General features: G+C 53.5%; 5 protein-coding genes across 5 annotated transcripts; 1 reads left to right on the forward strand and 4 right to left on the reverse strand.

Annotated features, from left to right (window-relative positions):
• Window positions 1-203: 203 nt before the first annotated feature.
• Window positions 204-1,269, reverse strand: BO97DRAFT_70665 (uncharacterized protein). The gene is made up of 2 exons (XM_025701005.1): window positions 1,233-1,269; window positions 204-1,164 (listed from the first exon to the last, which is right to left on the reverse strand). The coding sequence occupies exon 2, from the start codon at window positions 1,014-1,016 to the stop codon at window positions 255-257; it is 762 nt and encodes a 253-aa protein (XP_025551248.1). The 5' UTR covers window positions 1,017-1,164; window positions 1,233-1,269; the 3' UTR covers window positions 204-254.
• Window positions 1,270-3,874: 2,605 nt separating this feature from the next.
• BO97DRAFT_443480 (rRNA-processing protein PWP1) lies at window positions 3,875-5,840 on the reverse strand. The gene is made up of 2 exons (XM_025698369.1): window positions 5,417-5,840; window positions 3,875-5,335 (listed from the first exon to the last, which is right to left on the reverse strand). The coding sequence occupies exons 1-2, from the start codon at window positions 5,680-5,682 to the stop codon at window positions 3,985-3,987; spliced, it is 1,617 nt and encodes a 538-aa protein (XP_025551249.1). The 5' UTR covers window positions 5,683-5,840; the 3' UTR covers window positions 3,875-3,984.
• A 239-nt stretch (window positions 5,841-6,079) lies between these two features.
• BO97DRAFT_391109 (COX assembly mitochondrial protein) lies at window positions 6,080-6,860 on the forward strand. Its single transcript, XM_025693807.1, has 2 exons — window positions 6,080-6,255; window positions 6,335-6,860. The coding sequence occupies exons 1-2, from the start codon at window positions 6,222-6,224 to the stop codon at window positions 6,607-6,609; spliced, it is 309 nt and encodes a 102-aa protein (XP_025551250.1). The 5' UTR covers window positions 6,080-6,221; the 3' UTR covers window positions 6,610-6,860.
• A 60-nt stretch (window positions 6,861-6,920) lies between these two features.
• On the reverse strand, window positions 6,921-8,209 carry BO97DRAFT_470642 (rRNA-binding ribosome biosynthesis protein UTP23). The gene is made up of 3 exons (XM_025699965.1): window positions 8,091-8,209; window positions 7,896-7,985; window positions 6,921-7,784 (listed from the first exon to the last, which is right to left on the reverse strand). Exons 1-3 carry the CDS (start codon window positions 8,176-8,178, stop codon window positions 6,940-6,942), a joined length of 1,023 nt encoding a protein of 340 aa, XP_025551251.1. The 5' UTR covers window positions 8,179-8,209; the 3' UTR covers window positions 6,921-6,939.
• A 353-nt stretch (window positions 8,210-8,562) lies between these two features.
• BO97DRAFT_391113 (protein phosphatase 2C) lies at window positions 8,563-10,532 on the reverse strand. Its single transcript, XM_025693808.1, has 3 exons — window positions 9,845-10,532; window positions 9,023-9,687; window positions 8,563-8,959 (listed from the first exon to the last, which is right to left on the reverse strand). The coding sequence occupies exons 1-3, from the start codon at window positions 10,336-10,338 to the stop codon at window positions 8,904-8,906; spliced, it is 1,215 nt and encodes a 404-aa protein (XP_025551252.1). The 5' UTR covers window positions 10,339-10,532; the 3' UTR covers window positions 8,563-8,903.
• Between the last annotated feature and the right edge of the window lie 207 nt (window positions 10,533-10,739).

A 10,739-nucleotide genomic window follows, 5' to 3' on the forward strand; every position in this document is an offset into this window, starting at 1 on the left:
GCTATAACATGGCAGCAATGACCAACAGCGATCAAGAGGAAACAAACGTGGGGGAAGAGATCCAAAATCCTCCCGTGGTATATAGCGGATGTAAGGTTCAAAGGGCGATTATAGGACAAGACATTAAAAGAGTGAATGTGAGTGGGTCATGACACAGGCAAACACCTGATTCGAGAAGAGGGATAAACCAGTCCCAAGAGGAAAGCGCCGTCGGAGGAAGGAGAAATGTAACAACAATCAAAAGTGCCAACTCTTTAAAGCCAAGTGCCAGAGGCGATTGGGCCGAGCCGATCATCAAAGATGCTGCCATAAAGATCTTCAATTTCCACCAGATACTCATCGACGGTGAACTTCATCAGCCCCTTGTCTCGCAAGATCAATTCTTCCTCATCCAGCACGCGCGTCCCGCCAAACTCCTCTACGACTTCATTCACTTGTTCAAGTTCTTTGCTGAAAGGATGGGGTTCCATGTGGTAGGTCTCGGAACCCTGGCGGGTGGCGGGCGTGCTGCGGATCGAATTCAACGGCGGAGGTGAAAGCCGCGACACAGAACGCTTGCGGGCCAGCTCTTGATGCGAGCGCTTCGTGTGGGAGAGGGCCCGCTTGGGGACCAAAGGTGCTTCCGCCGAAGCCGTAGTGGATGTCGATGAACGAGGAGTGTGGCTACTGACAGTCGCCGAGCGTTTCGGAAAGTAGGCCGATAGAGGAGCGGGATCGGCATCAATGGGAGACTCGCCCGGCGTTGTGACAGGCGACCCGAAGCTTCGCTGCGTGAAGGAAAAATCGGAGTCATCCGGCGACTGAATCGAGGATGTTGAGGAGGAGGTCGCAGAGTGGAGGTCCGGTGCATTGTAGGCAAGCATATTCGTGGTCGACAGCAACTCGACGGGCGCAGAAATCTTGCCTCGGTTGATAGTGCCTGCACTGAATTTGGTATGCCCCTCTCGGTAAGGCATTGGCGCAGAGACCTCGGGGCGCTTGCTGCGCCTGGTGAAAGCTCTGGTGAGAGTCGACATGACGGTAGTAGATCTATACAGCAAGCAGGCGGATAATCGGATAATCGGATAATCGGACGGTGTTGACAAGGGTCAATTGTCCAGCAGGACCAGCAGGTCTATTTGTTTTGTGTTGCCTGATACTTCCGGTAAGAGGATGCTTGACTTGCTATAAACGTTGTCTCCTATTTTTAGAGGCCTTCTTGTCGGTATATCGTTTGCGAAAGTGCCACTCGCCTGGTGCGGAATAGATCCGGAAGGTGTGGTGGATGATCGCGGGGTGGCGGAGACCTAGAAGGAATGGAAGATCGATTGCCGGTATGTCCGTTATCAGATACGACTGAGCGCTTCTGTGTCTGGGATCAAATCGAATGAACGGAGAGAAGTTCCCTGTTGAAAGCTTTGTATTCTCTTCCAGAATAATTCGTGCACAGCAGAAAGGAAGAAAATGGTTGTTTGAATGGGGGTGTTGTTCGGAAACAATGGGCTGCGCGACTCAAGGGGGGCAACGAGTTGCAGCAGCAGCACCAAACTGTACAGAGTAAATCAGGGCGGACAACCAGGACGCGCCACGGAGAAGGCAGAATTAAAAGGCCTTTCAGGGTATGAAAGTAAGGTAAGGAAGAAAAGGAAGGAAGGGGATCCAAGATTCTCCGATCGAGGAGGATGTAAGAATGAAAGTATGAGAAAGGAACGGCGAATATCCCCCAGGGAGGAATGGAGAAGGGAAAGAAAGAGGGGAAAGGAAGGGAAGGGAAAGGGAGGAGGAGGAAGAAAAGAAAGAGGAGAAAGATGAGACGAGAGGAGAGAGAGAGAGGACAGACGGGAAAGGGAAAGAGGCAAAAGTCCAGTCACTAGTCACTACTTTTGAGGGAGAAGGAGGGGAAGATCTCTCTTCTCTTTTGCTCTACCGTATTATTCTCTCTTGTGTTTCCTCAGCGCATTCATTCTCCACTTGACCTCGCAAGAAAAGTCTGGGCTGTTCGGGAGATCAAATCGGTGGTTTCTCCCGTGGATAATCAAGCCCTGCGCCAAACCCTCGGCCCAGTTAGATTCAATTGCTTCCTTCTAATGCCCTTTGTCCCCCCGTGGTTCGACTTACAATTGGCGCTGCTCAGGCCCAGTAAAGGGAACAATGGAGATTCCAGAAAAAAGAAGAATTCGCGTCTCCAACTGTTCGCACCACCCTTTGTGGGAAATCGATCGGAGTCTGGTTCAGTTCAACCACCGGTTCCTTCCGAGAACTCGGATTTGATTTATTGAACGAGCAACAGCAGAGGGGAAAGGAAAAGAACCCAAGAATTGAGGTTCCTCGAACGAACTGCATCTTTCTTGCCTAAGTAGTAGGAACCTTTCGACCAGTACTCGCCTTTTTTCGCTCCGGGGCTCCGACGGGTAGAGCAGGCAAGTCAGGCGCGGCTAGTCGTGCGCTGCGATTTGCTGCTAAGATCGAATAGTCTCGACCTTAATCCTATTCATTCCCTCGTCCCTCCGTCAATAATATTCCAGAGAACCGAACAGGTCACGGAAGGTGCTACGTCCGGTGGCCAATGATTCGTGAGGCGTCGGAGGTGGGGTGTGCTCAATTTCTCAGCATGACATATAGACCATGTACAACGCAGGATTGACTCCTGTATACCGCCAGACGGTCAAGCCCTAAGGTCTTCCGTTCATGCTTTCAAGCACTACTTCAGGCATCTAGGGGGCTGAAGACCCTGGTAGACCCGAGATGCCATGGCGAGACCAGCTTTGAGCTAGATCCAAAATGAATCTAGGGACAAACGACCTTATCGACACAGAGCCACGGGTAGGTGGTGTGCAGTACCACGTCCCACGTCGACAGGGACGATGATTGAAGAGTTGAATGGGGTCCTCTAAGCCCAAGCGGGCGTGGTCAAACAGCGGGATGGCCAGCCCACTCGGCTTCAGGACCAGGAAAGGCATGGCGGCGGGCCTCCTGGAAACCGCCATGTGCCCTGAGCGGTGGGGATGAAACAAACTGCCGTCTCACCTGGACAAAGTCTGTGACGGATGGGCGACCGCATGACGTTGCTTGTTTTCCTTTTCTCCTGCACCAGTTCGTTGGTCTGGCTACTTTTAGCCTTTTCAGCTTCCTCGGATCCATCTCATGCTAGTAGCACAGCTCATGTCGCCGGCCGGACCAGCCCCCGACTGAATGAATGATGTAGGTTCCGCATGAGGATGCAGGCAGAAAGTCGGCGAGAACCATCGCCAAGTTTGAGATTCCCAGCGGGACGAGGAGCGAGCAGGCGTCTCCACAGCTGGGCCAACTTAATAATTACAATTAGATTGGTTCTCAGTTGACCTGTGCTTTTTTAGTGTGGATATCTTTTTTCCACCGATAAAGCGAAGTCGTCTTTGCATTGATGGATCGATGATACATCTGAGTGGTGGCTCGGAATCTCTACATCAGATTCCTTTGTCTCGATCGAGGTAGCCGGCTGTGGTCTGTCACGCATACCGTACAGGACTGTTCAAGTGCGTCACCGGACTGAGTTGATCAGTACCCTCGGCTCCGTCCATTCATTCCTTACATTGCAGGTGATAGAACGTACAGAGTACTCGCCGGACGGCCACACAAAAGTACCACCGAGTCCACTGCCGGAGTCTTCAAGTCCGTCAAACTTTGCTGAATTGGTGGTCCGAGGATGAGCCCAGGCCAGGCACGCCATGTGATTGGTACTCACCTGAGGCACCAGGCGATGTCTGTTTTCGGTAAGTCAAACGGCCGATCATTGCCCGCCTGGGTGAGGCCGCCCTTCCGCGCTTAGTTCCAGTTTCATGATTTCAGTAGTTCACTAAGTTCGCATCATCCTCTGAATGGGTATCGTGACGTTTTCATTGCAGGTCAATAAAAGAAAAAATGGAAGGAAAGAAACGACAAAAGCAGCACGGCAACTATCTAGATATTCTCATAAATTTTGGGTTCGACGTAATTTGTGTCGATCATCGTCTTCCGCCTCTGTGTTCAATCCTCGTCCATCGACTCCCAGCCATCACCACCGTGCCCAGCGCCAACCTCCTGTCCAGCATCATCATCATCCGATTCATCCTGATCGGGCTGCATGCCCACCATACGCTCCTTCACTTCACCTTCCAAGGACGGCATACGCGACACGAATGCGCGACGCACTGCCGCGTTGGTGGAGGTATCCCAGATCTGGACCACGCCCTTGCTGCCGGCCACGGCCAGGCGGAAACTTACGTCGGCATCCGGTGCGAAGGACGTCGAGAAGACCTTGCCCACCTCCAACTTGCGCGAGACGACCATACTGGGCTTGTTGTCTTCAACGTTCCAGAGCTTCACCTGCTTGTCCGTCGATCCGGTAACCAGGAAACCAGGGATAGCTGGGTTGATGTCAAACGCCGACACGGACGAGTCGTGCGCCTGCAGCGACCACACGGGCTTCGAGTCCTTGGGTGTGGCGGGGATGTTGCGCACGTCGTAGCGGTACACCATTCCGCCATCCGTCGTCACGTAGAAGTAGTTGGGGTCGTGAGTATCCCAGCGCACGTTCTCGACATCCGTATCCACGCCCCAGCGAGCCTTGGAGTCGGGAGCTCTCATATCTGCCGCCACCACAGTCCGATCGTAACTACCGGTCAACAAGATCGTAGACTCCGTGGGGTGCCAGTTCAACGAGCAGACCTTGTCGGTGTGGTGAGAGTAGGACTTGGCGCACTTGGTGGTCTGCAGATCCCACAGCTTTACTGTACGGTCCGCCGAGCCGGAGGCCAGCAGGTTGCGGTGCTGGCGGTTGGCGGCCAATGCCAAAACAGCGTCGATGTGGTACTCGTCGTTGGCCTTGGGCTTCTTCTTCTTAGACTTCTTGCCCTCCGCGTCGGCTCCACCCTGGCCCAGGATGGCATTGGGGTACATGCAGTCGACGATATCGAGATCCCAGATCTCAATATCCGGCTCCATCGTTCCGACAGCGACGAAGTTCCCCGTAGTGCGGCCCTCGGCGACCTTGCCGACGGGGATATCCAGCCACTCCAAAGCCAGAGGAATAGCGGGCAGCATGATGTCGTGGTGCACGTAGAGATTGTCGGCGGCGTCCTCGTAGACGTAGACTTCGAGGTGGGCGACCTCATCCTCAACCTTACCCGCCAGAACCAGGTTATCCGTCGGCATGATCTGCAGCTCCTCTCTCTCCTCGTCTTCCTCCTCCGGCGGCATAACCAGGTACGGATCCTCCTCGTTGGGTTGATGATAAGTCAGCGACTTGACATTGCCGAACATGGTGGACTTCTCGCCATCCTCGTCGACCTCATCGCTGTCGTAGTGGTCGAGATCGTACTCTTTTAGGTCATCATCGCTGCAAGCGCCAGTCCGTTGGTTAGCCATCCTGCGCATCGCTTCATTGAGAGGACACGAGAATCAATACGATAGGACTTACTCAGTGACAGTCTTCTTCTCCTCTGCGGTCTTCTCCTCCGCGGGCTTCTCATCATCCTCCATAGCATCATCAGCGCCCTCCTTCTGATCCTCCTCCATGGCCTCGTCCTCCTGCGCGGCCTTCAAATCACCCTGAGCCTCCTCGAGCTGCATCTTGGCAAGCTTCGATATGCGATCCATTTCCTCCTCGTTGATCTCATATTTCGTGGGAAACTGGGCTGCGACGCCGCGTCGCACCCACGCAGAGGTGGTAATCATCGACGACATGATGAATATGGGGGAGTCGTGGATATGTCGTTAGAAGAAAAGAAGGATATCCAAGACGAAAAAAAAAAAGGGCGGAAATAGATAAGAACTTCCGCGCGTAAACCCCGACAAGGAAATCAGGTAAAAAAACCCTTAAGTATATTCCACAAATTCGAAGATAAGATCGATATTTATCTCCTGAAGACACTCCCGTATATAAAGAGCAAATTTAACCACCAACAATGCAAAAGATCTAGGAAATCAAATGCAATCAACAATCACCTCGAAATCCCAATGGATCTAATTTTTTTTTCCCTTGGAATGTTCCCCGCCCGGCAGAATCCCCTCTGTCTTCACCGCCTTGATATCAAATCCCGGCCGGCCATTCGGTCCGCTGGGTTTAGTAGTGGCTTGATTCATCCATCCATCGATCTAATCCATTCAAGTCGAGAAACGCCAATCATTGTCACTCATTGCTCAGCTTCTCTATACCATCAACCACAAAATAGAAACAACCCAGCCCATAACTCACCAGACGCAAGAAATCCAATTCAATCAAAATGCATTCCCACCTTCACACCCCCTACAACATCAGTACGTCGTCCCCCCCCAAGTCGCAAACCCACCTATCATGAAATCTAGAAACCTAACAAAAGACTCCCCGAAAATCCAGACTGCGAGGAAATCATGACCGCTCTGGACGAATGCCACGCGCAGGGCTTCCTGCACAAGGCCCTGGGCAACTGCAACGACATCAAGCGCGAGGTCAACAAGTGTCTGTCGGAGCAGCGGTATGCGCGCGCGAAGCAGAACCGCGACCAGGCACGCGAGAACCGTCGCCGGATTGAGAAGATCTGGGCGGAGGAGAAGGTGCTGGAGGGGGTGCCTTCCTCGGCGGCTTTGAATACCACGGCGACTGCTGCGACTGCTGCTGCGGAGGGAAAATAATTGTTGGGTTGGAGCGGGGCATGATGAAGATGGTGACGTTGGGAGGGGTGGAAGGGATATGTACTGTACGCTAAACACACATTGCATTAGGGATTGGCGTTGGGCATGGGGTTTATTGCTGTTTTTCTGGTTTTTTGTCGAGATTAAGGTTCTTCCTTCTCTATCTCGTTTCTCATGTCTCGAAAGTAGTTTGTTTCGATTTGAAGAATGGATATACAACTCACTGCTCATACAATATATGGACACAGCACTTTTTTCTTTCATCCCAACCGAACGCCATACAAATGAATGATAGGAAATAGAAAGCATAAACCGGAGCACAAAAGCAGATCACTCCTCCATGGCGTCACCCGCCGCGGCAGCAACGGACTCGCCGGCATCATTGCCATCCTGCTTGGCGCCCTTATTGTGATGGCGACGTCTGCGCTTCGCCTTGGGAGCTGCAGCATCCCCCTCAGCGCCGCCCTCCGCCACCTCCACATTCCTCTCCGCGGCTTCCCCGGCATTAGCCTCCTTGCGCTTCGGCCGAGACGCACCAGCATCCTCTGCCGTCCGCTTCTTGGGCTTCTTCATACTCAACGGATTGGGGCCCTTAGCCTTCTTCATCCCAGGCTTCTTGTCGCCGCCCTTCTTATTCTCTCCGGACGCAGCAACGGCAGCCTTCGCCTCAGCCTTCTTCCTAGCCTCCTCACTCAACCCAGCGCGGAACTTCCCCTGCTCAACACCCTCACGGATACCCTCAGACGGCGAGCTCATGGGCTCAAGCACCATGACAGACCGCTTGACATACACGATCGGCACGCCGGGGATGGCGCGCGCGCCGTGGCGCAGCTCCCTCGACTTGCGGATGGCAGTCTCCGCCTCGTCGTCGGTCCCGCGCTTGCGCTTCCTGCCCGCAGCGACGGCGGCGCGCTCCTTCTCCTTCTCGGCCGCGGCCGGCGCGTCCGCCGTCGCGAGGATGTAGTGTTCCTTGTTCTTCTTCACGTCCGTGGTCGGCGACAGCAGCGACAGGAGACACTCGACCTCGTCGATGGGAGTCGAGTCCTCGTTGTGCGAGCAGTGGCGGAGCGGCACCTCCGTCGGCGGGGGCAGGAAGTGCGGACGCATTGGGTTGTTGGTGCGCGGGTGGAGGGGTTGGTTGGCCATGACGGCGGCGAGAGAGCATTTCGTGAGGACTATCACCCAGCCAAAAAAAAAAAGATCAGTACAATCGCAACGAATCATTCGATTATCACACGCTGCACAGCAATACAGTATGCGTGAGAGTCTATCAAGTCAAAACTTACGCGGCTTCACCTTCCCTTGCAATGTACGCTCCAGCGCCGGAATCAACTCCATCTTGAAACTGTGCACCGCGCGCAGGAAGTTCGAATCCACTGTTGATAGGAATACAATTGTTAGCAATTTCTTACTTGATTGATTAATTGGCGGAGCAAGGCGTTTTCTTATCGGCCCTCTCTCCAAGTCAAGCAAAAGCTTACCTAGAACTTGGTATGGCTCGCGAAATCCGAATGTGAGCTCATACTGGTGCATCAGCTTGCGGTACTTCTTGGAACGTTTGGCCCTCATTTTGGTAGTGGTGCGATTGGTCGGATGAAGGTGGTTCGATGTTGCGCTTGCTTCGATATGATCTCCGAAACTTTTTTCTGCCGGTGTTTCTGCCGGGCGGAGTGTGCTGGGGGGATGATGCGGTCTGTGCTTCGCTTACTAACGGCTTTTAGTAACTAGTTATTCATGATCAAATTGAGATTGGAGACATGAGATGCAGTAATAGGACCTTGAGTTGATAGAGCGCGTAGCTGATAATCAGGATAGCTATGTCCAGTCCTCTTCCTTCCATAGGGGACGATGCATAAGACAGCAAATGGTTCCGGATGTGACTTCCGCGGGCTATGAGTTAAGGAAGCATCTAATCATCTTGCCAATCCATCATGTGAAAACACAGATTAGAATACGTGTAGGTCTATCATCTGAATCTCCAAAGAAAGCATAGAAAAGCACACATCGTGATCTGCCCTGTCGTCCCCCAGAAAACTAAACAACAAGTGGTATCAAAGCCCATCACCATGCAATATATACACCGTCCCTTATGCCACACATATAGACACCCATCGAACGCCAAGGGTTGCCGTAGCGCAACTGAGCGCTGACCTTGCCAACACGATATCAAACTGAAGAGCCAGCGCAGTCACGCACGACAACCCAGTATGAGAACCGAAATTATTAGCCGACGCCATCGTAGTCGGCATGCCGTGGATTCTTTTATGCAAATTACTCCAATGCTGAAAACAGTCTCACCGGTCTCTCCTCCTGCATGCACCGACCACGACACTGATATCGTCCATTTTCCCTGGATCAGGGTCAGCAACACCGCCAGCACAAAGAATTCCCCCAAAGAAGGAAGCAGACTCACCACCTTGAACCGCCAAACCCTCATCGATTGCCTTCTCCATGTACGGACTCTCCGCGTACGGGTCCTGCGCAATCTCCAACGCAGCCCGGAGCACTTCCCTCGCGACAAAGACCATCTGTTCGTGGGCCAACACCTCCGGCGGCGCCCACTCGATCTCCTTGTTGTCGTGGCGCCCCTGGTGCCACTTGTCGATGCTCTCCAATACGGTGGTCAGGATCTCATGCTCCCAGAGGTTATCCACGATGCCATCCGAGACGGCCAGCACAATATCGCCCTCCTGCACGTCGATCTTACTGAGCACCGCGTCCTTCCGCGGGGTGTCGACGCTGTTGGTGCCCAGCTGCATGGGACAGTCGAACCAATGCCATTGCTCCTTCGTCCGGAAGAGGATCGTCTTCTCGCGGGGCCGGATAACGAAGATCTTGCAGTCGCCGAGACAGGTCACATACAGCAGCGGGTTCGCGTTGCCGGCATGGTCGCGCGTGCAATGCAACAGGGCGGTAACCGAGGTGGTCGTCCCCAGCCACTGGCCCGCGGAGCTGGTCGCCTGGATCGTTTCCTCGTAGGCCCGTTGCAGGTAGCCGATTGGGTCAAGCTGCGTGCTTGTGTTGGAGACGCGTTCAACCTCTAGCGCCCAGAAGTGAAGGAGTAGTCTGGCCCAGAGACTGTATGTGGAGCAATTAACCAAAAGAGGAAATGGTCAGCAATGCGCGTAAGGATATAAGATGGAAAGGGTTCCCCATAGAGCTCAGTTGGGGAAATTAGGTGGGTTTGAACTGCAAGGACAAAGTTCGGGGAAGGGCAAAAAAAAAAAACACCTACGCGGCATGGCCCTGAGGCTTGGTTGCCCACGCCCCTACCCCATCATTGACTGCCAGATAATTATCGGCGACTAGCACGGCATCGTCGCCATTGTTGAGGCCTCGGACTAAGTCACCCCGAACGGATAATCTCTTATCCTGACTTAGGTAGTGGGTGGTCAGGGGGTCGGAAAAGGACGAGGATGGGGGAGAGAGGAACGGTGGGGGGAAGGGCCGCGGCGCCCGTTTGGCGCAAAGGGCATAGCCCGTCTGGAAGCAATATGGAGATTGCGAGAGGGGGAAATGTGGGTTAACATCCGGGACCGGCGTGGTGATGCCGTAGGATGGCCAAACGGCGCGATATCGCCGTACCCAGGCTGTTGAGACCCTGGGGTGTGCGCTCCACAGTGGGCTGCGTCTTAAGGCTGACGTGAAATGAGGAGATGAGGAGAAAGGGGAGAAGGAGGAAGAAGAGGAGCACACGGTCGAGCTAGCAACAACCGACTTGGGCACCATGCCCGCTAAATCAACGTAAATTCCTTCGATTTACTGTCGTCTCTCAACACCAGAGAAGACCGACAGGAGGGACAAATTTCTATTTCTCTTTTTTCTTTCTCTCAGAAACTGGTGGGCACCAGAAAAAACAAACAGACTGAATGGAGACACCGGAGGGTCGGGGAGGTTCCAGAATTCTACCTGCCCACTTTCACTTTCACTTCCACTCACAGTCACTTTTGTACCCAGAGTTCAGTCAGTCAGTCAGTCAATGACATTCAATCAGTCAACCCGCTTGACTCAGCCGCCCCACCACCTGACCACTTCGCCGCCCGAAACCTCAGGCAACATTCGTGGCTCTAGTGTGTCTCCCGCACTCAACTCAGGTCATGATCGACACCAATGATCTCTGGATTATGTGC

This window comes from Aspergillus homomorphus, assembly GCF_003184865.1.
Source record: "Aspergillus homomorphus CBS 101889 unplaced genomic scaffold BO97scaffold_19, whole genome shotgun sequence".
NCBI classification, from domain to species: Eukaryota; Fungi; Ascomycota; class Eurotiomycetes; order Eurotiales; family Aspergillaceae; genus Aspergillus; species Aspergillus homomorphus.

Bases quoted from the DNA above. Each gene is read 5' to 3' on its own strand.
- BO97DRAFT_470642 (XM_025699965.1), bottom strand. From the start codon at position 8,178: ATGAGGGCCAAACGTTCCAAGAAGTACCGCAAGCTGATGCACCAGTAT. The intron at 7,986-8,090 runs GTAAGCTTTTGC...TCCTATCAACAG, and splicing joins CGAGCCATACCAAGTTCTAG to TGGATTCGAACTTCCTGCGC. The intron at 7,785-7,895 runs GTAAGTTTTGAC...GCTGGGTGATAG, and splicing joins GCAAGGGAAGGTGAAGCCGC to TCCTCACGAAATGCTCTCTC.
- BO97DRAFT_391109 (XM_025693807.1), top strand. From the start codon at position 6,222: ATGCATTCCCACCTTCACACCCCCTACAACATCA. The intron at 6,256-6,334 runs GTACGTCGTCCC...CCGAAAATCCAG, and splicing joins TCACACCCCCTACAACATCA to ACTGCGAGGAAATCATGACC.
- BO97DRAFT_70665 (XM_025701005.1), bottom strand. From the start codon at position 1,016: ATGTCGACTCTCACCAGAGCTTTCACCAGGCGCAGCAAGCGCCCCGAG.
- BO97DRAFT_391113 (XM_025693808.1), bottom strand. From the start codon at position 10,338: ATGGTGCCCAAGTCGGTTGTTGCTAGCTCGACCGTGTGCTCCTCTTCT. The intron at 9,688-9,844 runs GTAGGTGTTTTT...CTCCACATACAG, and splicing joins AAGCCTCAGGGCCATGCCGC to TCTCTGGGCCAGACTACTCC. The intron at 8,960-9,022 runs GTGAGTCTGCTT...ACCCTGATCCAG, and splicing joins GGGTTTGGCGGTTCAAGGTG to GGAAAATGGACGATATCAGT.
- BO97DRAFT_443480 (XM_025698369.1), bottom strand. From the start codon at position 5,682: ATGTCGTCGATGATTACCACCTCTGCGTGGGTGCGACGCGGCGTCGCA. The intron at 5,336-5,416 runs GTAAGTCCTATC...TGGCGCTTGCAG, and splicing joins GAGAAGAAGACTGTCACTGA to CGATGATGACCTAAAAGAGT.